The sequence below is a fragment of the Strigops habroptila genome, chromosome 6 (assembly GCF_004027225.2).
Source record: "Strigops habroptila isolate Jane chromosome 6, bStrHab1.2.pri, whole genome shotgun sequence".
Classification (NCBI taxonomy): Eukaryota; Metazoa; Chordata; class Aves; order Psittaciformes; family Psittacidae; genus Strigops; species Strigops habroptila.
Genome location: NC_044282.2, coordinates 31,233,858 through 31,248,040, shown reverse-complemented (window position 1 = coordinate 31,248,040; position 14,183 = coordinate 31,233,858). Strand labels below are relative to the sequence as shown.

The following is a 14,183-nucleotide window of genomic DNA, read 5'->3' as shown; positions in this document are numbered from 1 at the left end:
GAGCCAAGCATGGAGCTCACTGGAATCAGAGATGCTCTCATTGACTTTGCAGGTGCATTTTTGTTGTTGACACGTGGTGTCGAGAAGTGAATAGTGGAGGTAGGTCTTTAATTGGGCAGGCCAATAGCTTAGGTTCTAGATGTGTTAGCAAGCAGCACAAAATACCTGGCATTGTTTTAGATCCTTCAGTATGGTAAGCACACAACTCCTGTCCTAATACAATAATCTTGTGTTTATTTTAATAGGCTGAAGGATTGGAACAGACATATTCTCAGACAGTCCTTTTGGATTTGACTGGGAATAAGCCACGATCAGTGTCAAAAACTTTGGATTTCACTTTTCCTTCTGATGTTGTAAGTGGCAGTGAGAGAATGCAGGTCACTGCTGTTGGTAAGAATAACCTTATTCTGTTTCCATCTTTATTATTTACTGGTCAGCTATATTTTCTTTAATAGTTTTTTACCCACTGCGCTTTTGTTGAACCCAGTATCTAACATATATGTGCCCATAATCCAGCTGCTGGCATCTTCTGCATTGCAGTCATAGGTGGTTTTTAAAGAACAGAGCAGTTGCTAGTAGTAACTAGAAGTGGTAAACTCTGTCAAGTATAGCAGGGAGGCTGTTGTGTAATAACCTGAGCTACCCTTGCAGGATTTGCTAGAGCTCCTAGAGACCCTTCCAAGATTTTGCCCAGCAAGGCTGTTGCTTTATAGGTTTTTAGGGAACTACATTTATTTTTATTTAATTGATACATTAATAGGTTGAATCATTCATTAAAAATAATTTAACGTCATGCATTAGACTAAGCATAGGAAGGCCTTATGGATGGAGTGTGTTATTCCTTTATTTAATCTACAATATTATGGTATTGCTGTCCATTTTCAGAGTTAGAGAGGGAGTCAGAGTTTAATAAGGAAGATCCTGCAAAGCTTGCTAGTATCCTGTTTTAATTCTGCTTGTCTTAATGGTGGCTGTTTCAAGTTACTTCGTAGTTGGAATATGTCAGTAGACACAAAGCTGATGAGAAGGTGAAGTATCTTTTCTACCTGTTTAGTGGTGTTTGTACAAAAGTTCTTAATGTGTCATATTTTCTCCCCGTTTAGATGATACCACCCTTTATGTGTGAGGTATGCATTTATTTGCAATAAGCTTTAATTTATTTTCATGAAATTTTATATTTCAGGTGATTTACTTGGGCCTTCTATCAACGGTTTGTCGTCATTGATTAAGATGCCTTATGGCTGTGGTGAACAGAATATGATCAATTTTGCTCCAAATGTTTATGTTCTGCAATACCTGACTAAAACCAGGCAGCTGAGAGAGGATATTAAATCAAAAGCTATATCATTTATGAGAAAAGGTCTGTATGCTTAAAAGAAAGATGTTAGATTTTTAAGAACTTTTGCTAGTAAAAAGATAACTGTGGCTCTGTATTTGGTATTTGAAATACTGCTCTGTTGGTGTCATGAGAACTAGAAGAAAAGCCCATCTTCTCTTTATTTTCCTCCTCTGAGCTGACAGAATTGAAGAGCAAATACTTTTGTTGACAAGGGCAAGTCTGGTCAGAAAAAACACGTTGTTTTTATGTAGTTACTTTTTTCAGAGGAAAAACGTATTTTAGAAGCTTTTGGAGCAAGTCCAGAGGAGGGCCATGAAGATGATCAGGGGGCTGGAGCACCTCCTGTGTGAAGACAGGCTGAGAAAGTTGTAGCTGTTCAGCCTGGAGAAGAGAAGGCTGCGTGGAGACCTCATAGCAGCCTTCCAGTATCTGAAGGGGGCCTACAAGGATACAAGAGAGGGACTCTTCGTTACGGACTGTAGTGATAGGACAAGGGGGAATGGATTTAAACTTGAGCAGGGGAAGTTCAGGTTAGATATAAGGAAGAAGTTGTTCACTGTGAGGGTGGTGAGGCACTGGAACAGGTTGCTCAAAGAAGTTGTAAATGCTCCATGCCTGGCTGTGTTCAAGGCCAGGTTGGACAGAGCCTTGGGTGACATGGTCTAGTGCGAGGTGTCCCTGCCCATGGCAGGGGATTTGGAACTAGATGATCTTAAGGTCCTTTCCAGCCCTAACTATTCTATGATTCTAAAGTAATTCATATGGATTTCCTAGGTGGTTGTTATTTCTCCTTTGATAAAACCATGCGTGAACAAACAATTCTGATCTCTGCTTGAGGCACAGAGGTTGAAAATTAGTCAGTGGGCAGAGTGAACCATATTCATCCTATGTGTGTATCTGCCTTCAGTGACACCACCCTATCCTGCCATGTACTTGCAGAGGTCAAGGAGTGTTTTTTGCTCTCGTGGCTGGCTTTTGCCCACCCAAGTTTTAGATTTGGTCAGAAGTAAACTCAGTGTTGGAAATCAAGAGGTGGAAAATTTTAGTTGGAAATTGTTGAATATTTTAATTGTGAAATACTCCAGGGCATCACAGAGCGTGGAGAATATAGTTGAACTATGCTTCTCTCTGCCTTTTGGATCAGTGTCTAACTCCAGCGTATCACTCACCCCATGTCATTCTGCATGCCAAGAGCCTGGTTCATAGAGAGGAATGAGGCCATCGTGTGAGCTACACCCCTACTAAGGCACCATGATGACATTTTCAAATTTTGTTTACTCTCTTTAAGTCTTTGGCTTTTCTGTGTTTATTTTTTAAGTTGTTGACATTTCCCTTGGAAGAGGCACAGCTCAAAAACAAATTTTCCTTTCATCAAGATCCCAATTTTCTGTCAAAAGCAGTTAAATGATTTTTTTAAACCCTTCCTACTGCATGGTGTAGTTGAAAAGTAAGGTGTTGGGGAAGAGATGCGCTATGTAAAAAGCTGCTCTGAAGTTTGTAAGCAATCTACCTGTCTTTGAAGCCTGAGTTTTGCTACCATAGAGTTCTGAAGTTTTCCAGTAACAGATTTATTAGTTATTTCAAAGCAAGTGAAAATGATACGATTAAATGTCACTTACATACAAAGCATCATGTTACTTAACTTGTTCCTGAGGCTTTGAATTTAGGTGCATGTTTTTAACACTGTAGTAGCCAAAACAGTAAGTATGCTGACATATTTGTAATCTGAAGAAAAGACCTACAATCTAAAAAACAGTTGGGTTTTTTTTCCTGCTTTATTTTAATAATTGATTTCATTTGTTGCACTGATTTATTAAAAAAGTTGAACTTTATCTGTAGTTTGAGATGTAACTTTTATAAGCTCAGTTTCTGAAAGAATTGTTGTGAAATTCAATTTAAAACAGACTTTATTTCACATGTCAGAATTCACTAAATATTTGAAAAAGGTACCTCAGAATCTGAAGTAAATATAATTAATTTTAAGGCTAAATACTTGTGAGAAAAAGGGGTCATATAGGTAGCAGAGACTGCTGTATGTTCTTCTTTTATCAGTTTTTATTTACCTAGAACAAAAGCAAAGCAAAAGAAAAGTTGCCTTTAAAAAAACCAAAACCCTTCCATTGTGGGAATGACAGATCCCATCTTGAAATCACTTCTTTAGAAATAAAATAAAATCCTGGTTGATCTAAAAACTTTGATGCTAGACCCAAAGCAAGCAATGAGTTTCAGCAGTATTTCCAACCTGTTTGAAATGTGAGACCCTCTAGTCTTTCACATATTTCTGAAGGACTTTCCATCCTGATGCACTCCTCTTTCAGCCTTGTTCAGCAGGCCTCCTACATCTCTTGGGTTCCAGCCAGTCCTCTGGGACTACTGGTGTACATCTGCATAATAGGATCCTTCTTTTCCTTGCCTTTCCACTTGTATGTGTTGACATTTGAAGTATCATTTTTCATGTCTGATTGAGTGTCCACTGGAACAAACACTGTGGTTCACAGCCCCTTGGTCTCTTGTTCCAGCATTTCTACAGGCTCCCCTGTGCCAGATACACGCGTGTTTAGAGACTTTTGCATGACTGCAGTGGGGCTGGCATTGAGAAAAAGCCAACCAGACTGTAGGAAATAGCTGAGTGATCGCTCCATTCTCCCTCTGGTTCTGATCATCTCTGTTATCCTTCCCAATCTTAATACATTATGAGATAAATTTTTCCCTATGTAAGGGCTGCTCAGCAGTCTTTGTTGAGCAGGCTGCTGGTCTTTGTTTAGTGCTTTTACACTACCAACAGGGTGGTGATAATACTTATTGCTATGTATTGCCCCTTCTGCTAAGCAGCAGAAAAAACTCAAGTTTTCAGGCCTTGCAGTCAGATATCTTTGAAGAGGAAGCAATCCATTTGTATATATACATATATTCATGTTCCTCATAGCACATTGTTTTGAGGCTTAAATTTGACAGTGACTTTTGTTTTCCTTGGTGATGACACTCATTCCTTCTTTGTTCTTCCCACTCAAGAGTACTTGATTCCTCAAGATCATTAACCGAGATGCCAGATTTGTCTGTATAGAAAAGGTTCACCAGTTTTAATCATGTAATCAACAACTGTCATGATAAATACATTATAAAAAGCCTATACTTAATTAGAAATTTTAATTTCAAACTCTTCTAAAGAGACAAAAACTAAATCTGATGCTACTGGGTTAACAGTTCTTATGGAGAGGTGCACTGCTATACTGTAGCAATTCGAATTCATATCTTTATATCTCTTCTATTTATAGAGAGATTCTGACTAGGATTTCATCTTACGGTATAACTTAGATTCAGGGACCAGACCATTTGTTCCTCAGTAATTAAGGCTGTGGTTCACTCACTGTGCAGCTATATACAGAATAGTATGTAAGGAGGTGATTAATTCTTTATCCGTCAAAACAAGGAACATTTTGCAGGGGAACGCTTGTAGTTGTGTGGACCTCACGGAACATATTTATAAATTCTTTGATTTGTGTAGGACTTAATGATTGCCGAAAGGTTTTCCTTCTGACTGGCTGATTCAGTATTGTTTCTGTATCTGTCAGGTGTTAAACTAATGAACGTACTTTCCTAATTATAATAGCCAAAACAGCTAAGGGAAAAGACAACGTAGGGGGAAAGAAGAAAAGATGTCTTCTGAAATGCTATAAATAGATACAATTATTGTTATGGCTATACAAATGGCAAGCAAAATATAAGGGAAGAAAAGTTTTAGATTTTAGAAACTACAGGGAGTAGTATATCATAGGAAACTTCATTTTTAATGCTAATGAACATTGGTTCTGCACTGAAGTCGACTATTAAAGATGCTGGTGGTGGTCGTGAGCTGCTAGTGAGCCCTTGGGGCACTTTTATTATAGATGTTCAGCAGTCAGGAGAAAGCTGCACTTGTTCTGCATACTGAAAAATCTTTGCATACATTTTAAACAGATCCTTCTCAGGATTTCAGGATATTCATGTCTTTTGACATTTTTCACTGGTTTCAGAGTAGCCTCTTTCAGCATGCTTGTTCAGATAACTCGTGCTTTGGTTTGGGAAAAGCAAGCTGGTGAAGGAGTCTGGTTTTGAGCAGCATTTGTAGCTTTGCTGCACACTTTGCCCTTCCAGTTGGAGAATACTTCATTTTTGCTTGTCCTTCCTCCTGCTGGAAAGATAGAGCAGTTCTGTAGGTGCATAACTCCAGCTCCCCAAAGTGATGAAGCACTGCACTGTAGCTGCTACTTTGTTCCGTGCTCTCGGCTGCTGTGCTCCTGGAGCCACTGAGTTCTGTTGCGAGTGTGAGCTGGAGCTTCTGGTTCTGCTTTTGTAGATGGATCCTTCATGTTACTGCTGCTAGCTTTCTCATCATATTCTGCATGGCTTTGTGTGTTCTTACATATTTGGGAGATTTTTTATTAAATACTAGGTCAGGTTCTGCCCTTCTCAACCTTAGAAAGTGCCTTGCTTCATATCAGCAGACAGCTTGTGCTGGAACTCACATGAGAGGAAAGTGTTCAATACCTGTTTCTGCTTTTCCACTTCAGGCTACCAGAGAGAGCTGCTTTTCCAGAGGGATGATGGCTCTTTCAGTGCCTTTGGAAATGACGATCCCTCTGGGAGCACATGGTAAGTAGTTCTGCCAGATTCACTGTGGAATTTAAGTATTTTAGATATTTTCCTCACGACTGAAAATTTTTTGAGAAGCTGGTAAAAATTTCCAGCTATATTAGCCTTCTGCCTGGTTTTCATTAGGGGTTTAGGCCAACTCTAAGGTCATTCTGCTGGATAACATGCTGTCAAAGCTATTATTAGGGCAAGGCTCTTTAATTTTGCAGAAGATGAACGATGAATTATTTCAGCCAGAGAAATAGCTTGATCTGAAAGTTTTTCTGTTGCTTTCCTCAAAGGAATGAAGAATAATAATTAAATGACTTGTTCTTCCAGTTGACTAAAACCATTTAGGCCTATGTGATCATTATTGCTTCAGATTTCAGTTCTCTCCATACTGGAGGCTAAAGACTGACTGAGGCATTTCCTAGGGGTTGAACGGAGTTACTGGTGGTGAAAATTTGCCCTACTTACCTCTCTCATACCTCCTTTTCTGAGACTATAAATAGAACTGAAAAGGCCTTTTCAGTGCTGAATTTCATGCTGAGAAGCATAGTGAGCATAGTAGTGGGAGCGAGATAGATAACAGAGGCAAGTTCTAGCACTTCATTCAGCTAACCCATGTCCGGTTAGTTTAAATAGACTTACGTATATCAGTACACACTGCTGACTTTAAATAGAACCATCCCAGTGACTGTGCCACTGATTGAGTCACTCCTGGAGTCAGTGAGCATCTTACATTGGCATCAGCAGGATGTGCCTTTGACTCTGTAGTGGTGGATTGGAAAATGAATGTAATTTGTCTAACCTGGCAACTCTGGTGCTTCAGTAATGCAGTGACAGGTTACATGAATGTATATTTGGCAAAGAAGAGAGTCATAGCAGAACTTGGGATTATTAGTAAAACAACAAAGGTTGTTTCAATGATATAATTACAGGGATAATGGTGGTAATTAACATCATACTTGTAACTGCATTACTTTGTAAACTATGATTTTTGCCATTTTAGCCTAGCAGCAGAAGGCAGGAGAACAACATTTGAATAAGGGTATACATGTGTTTGCAGACTTGGAGTCTATACTCTGTATTTATTTTTGAAACATAACAGCTGCAAAAAGAGGTGATCTTTAGGAACAAGGACACAGTTTCATTTTTGGTGGATTAAGCTTAGTTTACTTGCTTGTCTACGTGAGGCATGTATTTTCCTCTGTGTTTGGGAGGTGTGTGTAGAACACCTTATGCATCACAGTATTCATACATCATCTTAAACAGAAGCAGCTGTAATATGTTGCTAATTTTGTCATATTTGATTAACTTTTCCCCCAAGGTTATCAGCTTTTGTATTAAGATGTTTCCTTCAAGCTCGTCCATTCATAGATATTGACCAAGATGTACTCATGGATACCGCTAAATGGATCGTGCGGCATCAGAAGTTAAATGGAGAATTTCGTGAGCCTGGGAAAGTGTTACACAGTGATCTTCAAGGAGGCACCAACAATCCCATCACTCTCACAGCTTACATCATGTCATCCCTCCTAGGGTTCCCAGATAAACAGGTATTGGAATTCATAAACAGAATTTACGGTAACTGGAACACTTCATAAATTGCCATAATACCTGGGCAAACACTTGGTAGTTCAAGGAAATTGAGGGACAGCTGATCAGAGACAAAATTTAACCTGATTTTGTTAAACTTCTCATATCTACCCAAGACAGTAAAAAGTTGTGCTGTTAGCTCTTCAATTTTATGTGCCTTTGAAAAAACTGAAGGCAGTTGCTTTTAGTAAGAATATTGTCATGGCTTTAGTCCAAGAACTTGCAAAGAAATTTATGGGGGGAACTATCCTTAGAGATGTTAGGTCATTCCAATTGATTTTATTGCGATTACTCACGTTCATAAAAGACAGTGCCAGATCAAAAGGCTTGCCTTTGAGGTTCGTGCCTGTGACTTTGGGAGAGATTTTTAGTATTTTTTGGTTGTTGTTTGGCGATAGTAATGTTTCTGTACAAATTTTTCTTTTAAATTATGTTTCAATAAATATTTTACTTGCTTTACAATCTTCAATATAATCTTCATTTGCAGCATGCTTATGTCATCAAGAGTGCTACGAACTTTCTGGAAGATAAATTAGAAGAAGGCATTTCGGATAATTACACTTTGGCACTTGTGACATATGCGTTGTCCTGGGCAAAAAGTATAAAAGCAAAGGAAGCACTGAATATACTGAACCAGAGAGCCGAACACCAAGGTATTGCACAACTATCTTATACAGTTGTATAGATGGACTTTTGTCAAATTTAAATGTACTTACATCTACAGTTGCGTATGGAATTAGACATGAAGAGAATCATTATTCCGAATTCAAATCTGTTTTGAGTATGGTATAGAGAATAAGCTAAGAACTTCCAAGACAGTCTTGATGAAAAGCATCCAAAATAGAATAACAATTCACAACAAAGCTAGGCCTTTCAGTCTCAATTACCTTGTTCCTGATGGGAATACCATGATGCTGCTGAAAAACATGACTTGTCAGTTTTCCCATGTTATTATGTGCACTTGTAAGATCAGGCTGGTTAAAGAGAGATGGATGAGGTTAGCTATTCCAAAGTGGTTTTAATCAGGAGGGTGTTGGGGGGCAATTAATTAACATCAGTATCGGATTGAAGAGTTGAGGAAATTTCTGTAACACAATGTCGAGGTCTGTTGCATTTTCTGTAGGGACCCATCATCTCATTATGTTTAACTTCTTCCGCATTCAGCATGACTGAATTTTATTCTTTGTTTTGTGGGAAGAACAGACCACATGGATGTAAGAAATTGAAGTTTTGGGCTGAAAATAGTAACTGTCCTCTTGAAAAATCTTACGGAATTAATATTGTAACCTAGCAACAGAGCTTCTGTCCTTCTGTGTTTACTAGGTTAGGACTTTCTGATGGTCACTTCTGGGAAGGGAGAAAATCACTTTTTTGGAAGGCTTCACTCAGAAAGAGGCTATTTAGCAGCTGTGCTGCATGAGATGCCTTCTTCAGTCCTGAAGAGAAAGGAGCACACCAGCAATGAGATGGCCTTTTCACAAAGGCTCCTTTATGTGAGCGCTTTGGGCTGACAACAAAAGGATCAATGTAAAGTTCACTGAAATCAATGGGAGTGACTGTTTGGACTCTAGTTTTTTTGTATCTAGATTCAGCCACTGCTGAAGAAGTGCTTAAGTCAGTCCTTTATGTGACACATGCCTAAACATTAACACAATTTTAAAGAACATGGCGAGGTGCCATAAATACGCATTTAGTCTTTCTGAGAAGTCCAAAGATGTCATCCTGTGGGTCTGAGGTTATTATTGGTTCCTTCTGCAGGAGAATTTCGTTTCTGGATAACACCTGCTTCTGAAATTTCTGATTCATGGCAGCCGCGGTCCATCGATATTGAACTTGCAGCATACGCTTTGCTCTCACACTTCCATCAAGACAGATTAGCAGAGGGGATCCCTATTATGAAATGGTTAAGTCAGCAAAGAAATCATCTTGGGGGATTTTCATCTACTCAGGTAATATCTTGTGTCAAGGGGCTTTATTATACTTTCTAAATGAGCACTGTGTGTTTAAAAAAAAGTAAAAATTAAAAAGGGACTTTTTTTTTTTTTTACATAATAATTCCTGGATTTTGTTTTGCTGTAATAGCCTTGGCTATGTGGAGGCTTGCCTTCTTTGTGATATTGGCATCTATGATCTTAAACCTGGACTACCAGTTTCACTATTTTGGCAGGTGTAATAAAAAAATGAATTAGAGGGTCACCTTGATTATATAGAATATCAATAACAAAATATCTTAATTTAAGAAGTGATGCCCATGGAAAAAGAATAAATCAGGTTTTTCCAAATAGCTGTGCTTGCTTTCTTTCCAAGGAGAGAAACCTCCTTCTATTCTTTCCATATGTGGGTCCTCAAGCTTCTAAAACTAAGATAAGAAATGGTAGTAGGTTTTAGAGAAACATCCTAACCTAGTGCCTCTGTTGGCAGTTGGTCTTAACTTAATAATGTACTTTGTCCGCATTATTGCATGAATTTTTGATGGGCCATGAAATCTGGAATATCTTCATTATCTCCAGGAGGTTTCCATGTTATTGAAACCACATCTTGTACGCTGTGCTGGCATCCAGAAAGTCTGTATAGTAATTTGGATTGCATTAGTTTAACTAGCTTTTAAATTAATTGCAAATGCTGGTCACAGTAAAATGTCATATTTCATCGTACTGCTTGGTACCAAGCTGTACAGGCTATCCTTCATTATTTTCCAATGTTTGTTAATATTGATCTGAGAGAAATTAGTTCTACTAAATAAAATGCAATAACCAACCTAGTTCCCCAGAGTTTCTCGTGTTTTCCTAATTTGTTAATTCTTGCTTATTATGTGAAGAGGTGGATTGAAGCACTATATGAGTTTAAAAAGCTTTTCTCTTTCTCCAGAAACCATTTTTACTTGAAAGTTTGAAAATCCATCAGTGTACCATTTACTCCTGAGCGTGAAGTTAAGAAATGAATTTAATCCTTTTGTTCTTCCGTACTCTAAACTGTTTTGATTTCAAAATTACTCCAGTGTCTCTCAGGATGGCGTTTTTATTTTGTGGAAATGACCCTGTACTTTCTGTTAACTTCTAAGATTGCTTTAAAAGAATGTTGGGGGTGTTTTCTTACATGAATTTATTACATTAGAAACGTAATTTATTGTTAAATAATAAGAAGGAAAGTAATTAGTTGCATGTGTGATGTTTTGTAAGTTAGGGTATCATAACTCACTGCAATTTGTATATGTGGTGTAGCTTACCATGAATTTGCAATCAGTATATTTTGCTTTATAATGCTTTTAATGTTTGGACATAAAATGTGGATATTTAATATATACAGGAATACAAGTTGTATGAAAAATAGCATATATATGAAAGTAGATTTAAATCATAGGGAAGAGTAGCAAGTTCTGCAAAGCCTGTGTTGCTGGGCAAGAGAGACCTATGACTATGGCTTGAGGCCATATTCTGTAACTTTTCAGGCTGTGTATTGGATGCAGCATTGTTATGCTGAGCTGTGCAACTCATGCTTCAGCTGTGAATGTTTCCTGGTGAAAAGCCTTCTGCTTTAGAGCATGGAAAGGGGATCATTTATCTTCTCTGTAGGTGGTTCTTTGACCTCTTGATTTTCACCTGTGTTTCTGAGAGTCATTTGAGCCTAGGATGTGGAAGAGCTCTTAAGTCACCTTCAGCAGTGGCAGATGATAGCTTTTCTAGACATCTTGAAGTCTTTCTGAATTCAGGGTGAGAAATATAAATGTGAGAAATGTAAACATGAGAATATAATTGTGAAGTCTTGGAAGAGGCACTTCAAGTGTTCAACTTGTGTTGCTATCCCTCTTCTGTGCTGGGATCCTTCGTAGCAGTGGAATGCCAATGGAGATGTGGAGGTGGCTGCATGAAGACTCCAACATAATCAACAAATGGGACAATGCAGGGACCATGAGCTCCCCAAGGCATGGCCTATACACAAGTAGTTCACTGTTTATTACAGAAGGATTTGTTTCTCTAAACAGGACACGGTGGTGGCTCTGCAAGCCTTGAGTCTATTCGCAACTCTGACTACTGCAGGCAGAACAGAAATGGATTTAACAGTGACAGCACCTTCTTTGAAAATACCAGAAATATTTTCAATTGATACTCAAAACCGTTTTCTGCTTCAGACCAAGGAGGTACTGTAGAAACTGAGGAATATTTCGTAAAATCTGCTGACTGAAAGTACTTTGAAAATACTGATTTAGTCATCTTTCTTTCAGCTTGACCCTGTACAACCAATGACAATTACAGTGGCAGCGGACGGAACAGGATTTGCTGTCTTTCAGGTATACAGTGCAGTTATTCTTGCTGAATTTTGGAACTTTATAAAACATGTTAGTAAGAGCAATCTTCTGAAATGTTAAATCAGTACCAAAGCATTTTACTAATTGAAGAATGCTGTGAACCAAATATTGTGTGAATGGACATATTAATGTGATGGTTTATGTCCGATGGCCTGGCCTTTTAAGTACTGCTGGATGATTGACAGTTTTGGGGCACCTCCATGGGCCAGAGCCAAATCAAAGCAGCCTGTCATCCTTTAGAAATGCAGTGTCCATTTGCAAGACAAAGGACTGCAGTGGTACGTCTGCAGGCACAAAGGTCAGAGTAAAAAAGGCATGTGGATCAGGCAGAAATGCTTAATTGGAAACCTAAGGTAAACCATAATAAGGCACAGATCAATATGGAACTAGATTACACTACTAGTTATTAGACTTATTTTCCTTTTGTTGAAGTAGAATATAACCATAGTGCAAAACCTAAAACCAAGAGTATTGTGGCCAGGTTCTCCAGCCATTTTTACACTGTTCTGAAATAGAGTGAAAGTCAGAGTCAAAGGATCCTGCAAATTGCCAACAGCAGTAGATGCTTCACATCAGCCAACAATGGGGTATGGCAAAGAGTAGAAGGCAGTATAGTGATCCCTTCTCTGCTTGTCCTGTGGAAGACCGTGTTTCGCTGGTAGAGATTCAAACAACTTTACTTATATTTAAACAAATTAATCTGGGATAAGCACATACAGTATTTAGAACTAGCAAAACATAAATAGCCTTTTCAGGTGCTTGCTCTTCTCCCATAAGAGATTATGTGTGAAGAAATTCCGCCTCCAAGATTTTTCCTAACCCTATAATAAATATCCTGTGTGAAGAAGACAGTATTGGAACTCATTTCATATGGCCATGAATGGGTCTTTCTTCCTTGTTGTGCTGTCCATGATAGTGGCTTAGAACCACACAGGTGAAAGAGAATACGTTTGAAAAGCTACAGGTAATACAGAAATATTAGTCTCTGAGCATGACAGACTCATTTTATTGGAAGTATATAAATAGACTCATGATTGCTGAGTCTTATAGTAAAACCAGACAGACTCTGTAGAGTCCTTATAGTCGTACTTGGGAAAACTGAACTTAGGCTGACTTCAATCATCTTGAAGTTCTGTGCCAGGTCAGATTCCATCTCAAGTTCCTTTCAACCTGATCTTTACTTCAGTGTTCTTACACATCTGGGAAACAAGGAAGCATGGTGATGGTCTTCGACAAAAGACCATTTAAAAAGAACCTTCACAGATACTTGTCAGCAGTGAACAGCAGTGAGAGATACCCCTCATTGATTCAGCATCAGTCTGCAAAACCCACAGTGCCATAAATCATGTCCCAAGTTTATTAATACCCAGAAGTGCCAACGAAGTTTACAGCAAAGTTCAAAAGTTTCAGAGGATAATGTAGATTCAGACCTGCAGGCCAAGATAGGCATGAACATCTCAGCAGGATTGCATTGACACATCTGTGGTTTCAGTGTGTGAGTGTATGTGGAACGTAACAAAGTGGGGCTCCAGAACAGTTAAGCTACTTTAATCACTGTTGAGAAATACTCCCTGATATTAAGTCAACCAATTTGTCGGAGGAGCTGATCAAAAACTTTTCAGCAAATTGTTTCTTGCTGGAAGACGCTGATTTATTGAAATGAATGCCTTTTGTGGAAGCACATTGGTTCCAATTACATTTTCGCCAGCAGGAAAATTTCACATCCAAACCAGCATGTCTGGTGAAGACTGAGCAGAAGCCTTCCACCCAGAATAGCCAGTGGCTGACTCTGTGGGTAGAAAGCTTATTGGTGGTGTATAGCACTATAGGTTAAGTTCCTGGTTTGTTGTATGAACATGCAGATGTGCTCCCAAGTAACTGGTGTTCAGAAACCAATGCCAGATTATCTTCTTCCATTGCCTTTTTTCCTGCAGCTTCCTGAGTCAGAGATGCTGTGACTTGATTCAAAATGTTCCACTTAATACAGTGGAATAGCTTCTTCAAACTTTTTCTTTGCTGGGATCAGTTCTTCTCTTTGCTTCCTTTGGGAGGTCTGGTATTCTAAAAGACAGAGCATTGATGCCATTTGAATGAGATTTCTCTTTTTCCCAGATGCAAGCTAGATCTGGGCCGTATTTAATAAATCAGATAGCATATGACAAGGCGATCACATTTCTTCAGCTGGGTTTCATTGTCTTAGGCCCGCCAAAGTACAGTGGTGAGATTCGCTGTTCTGGGATTTGACTTTCTGGCCAAAGTAGCATGTCAAAACAGTAATTCATTTAAATATCACAAAACACAAGATTCGGTCCATTAATGGAAAAAGTT

The 14,183-nt window shown here is 38.6% G+C and overlaps 1 protein-coding gene across 2 annotated transcripts in view; it reads left to right on the top strand.

Moving 5' to 3' along the window:
• CD109 (CD109 molecule) overlaps positions 1 to 14,183 on the top strand; it is a 75,055-nt gene that overhangs the window by 47,817 nt on the left and 13,055 nt on the right. For both annotated transcript variants that reach the window (XM_030489913.1, XM_030489914.1), the window contains exons 22-29: positions 246 to 390; positions 1,184 to 1,360; positions 5,890 to 5,971; positions 7,281 to 7,509; positions 8,037 to 8,202; positions 9,308 to 9,498; positions 11,532 to 11,687; positions 11,772 to 11,837. In XM_030489913.1, coding sequence (XP_030345773.1) covers positions 246 to 390; positions 1,184 to 1,360; positions 5,890 to 5,971; positions 7,281 to 7,509; positions 8,037 to 8,202; positions 9,308 to 9,498; positions 11,532 to 11,687; positions 11,772 to 11,837 — 1,212 coding nt within the window. The remainder of the gene's footprint in view (positions 1 to 245; positions 391 to 1,183; positions 1,361 to 5,889; positions 5,972 to 7,280; positions 7,510 to 8,036; positions 8,203 to 9,307; positions 9,499 to 11,531; positions 11,688 to 11,771; positions 11,838 to 14,183) is intronic.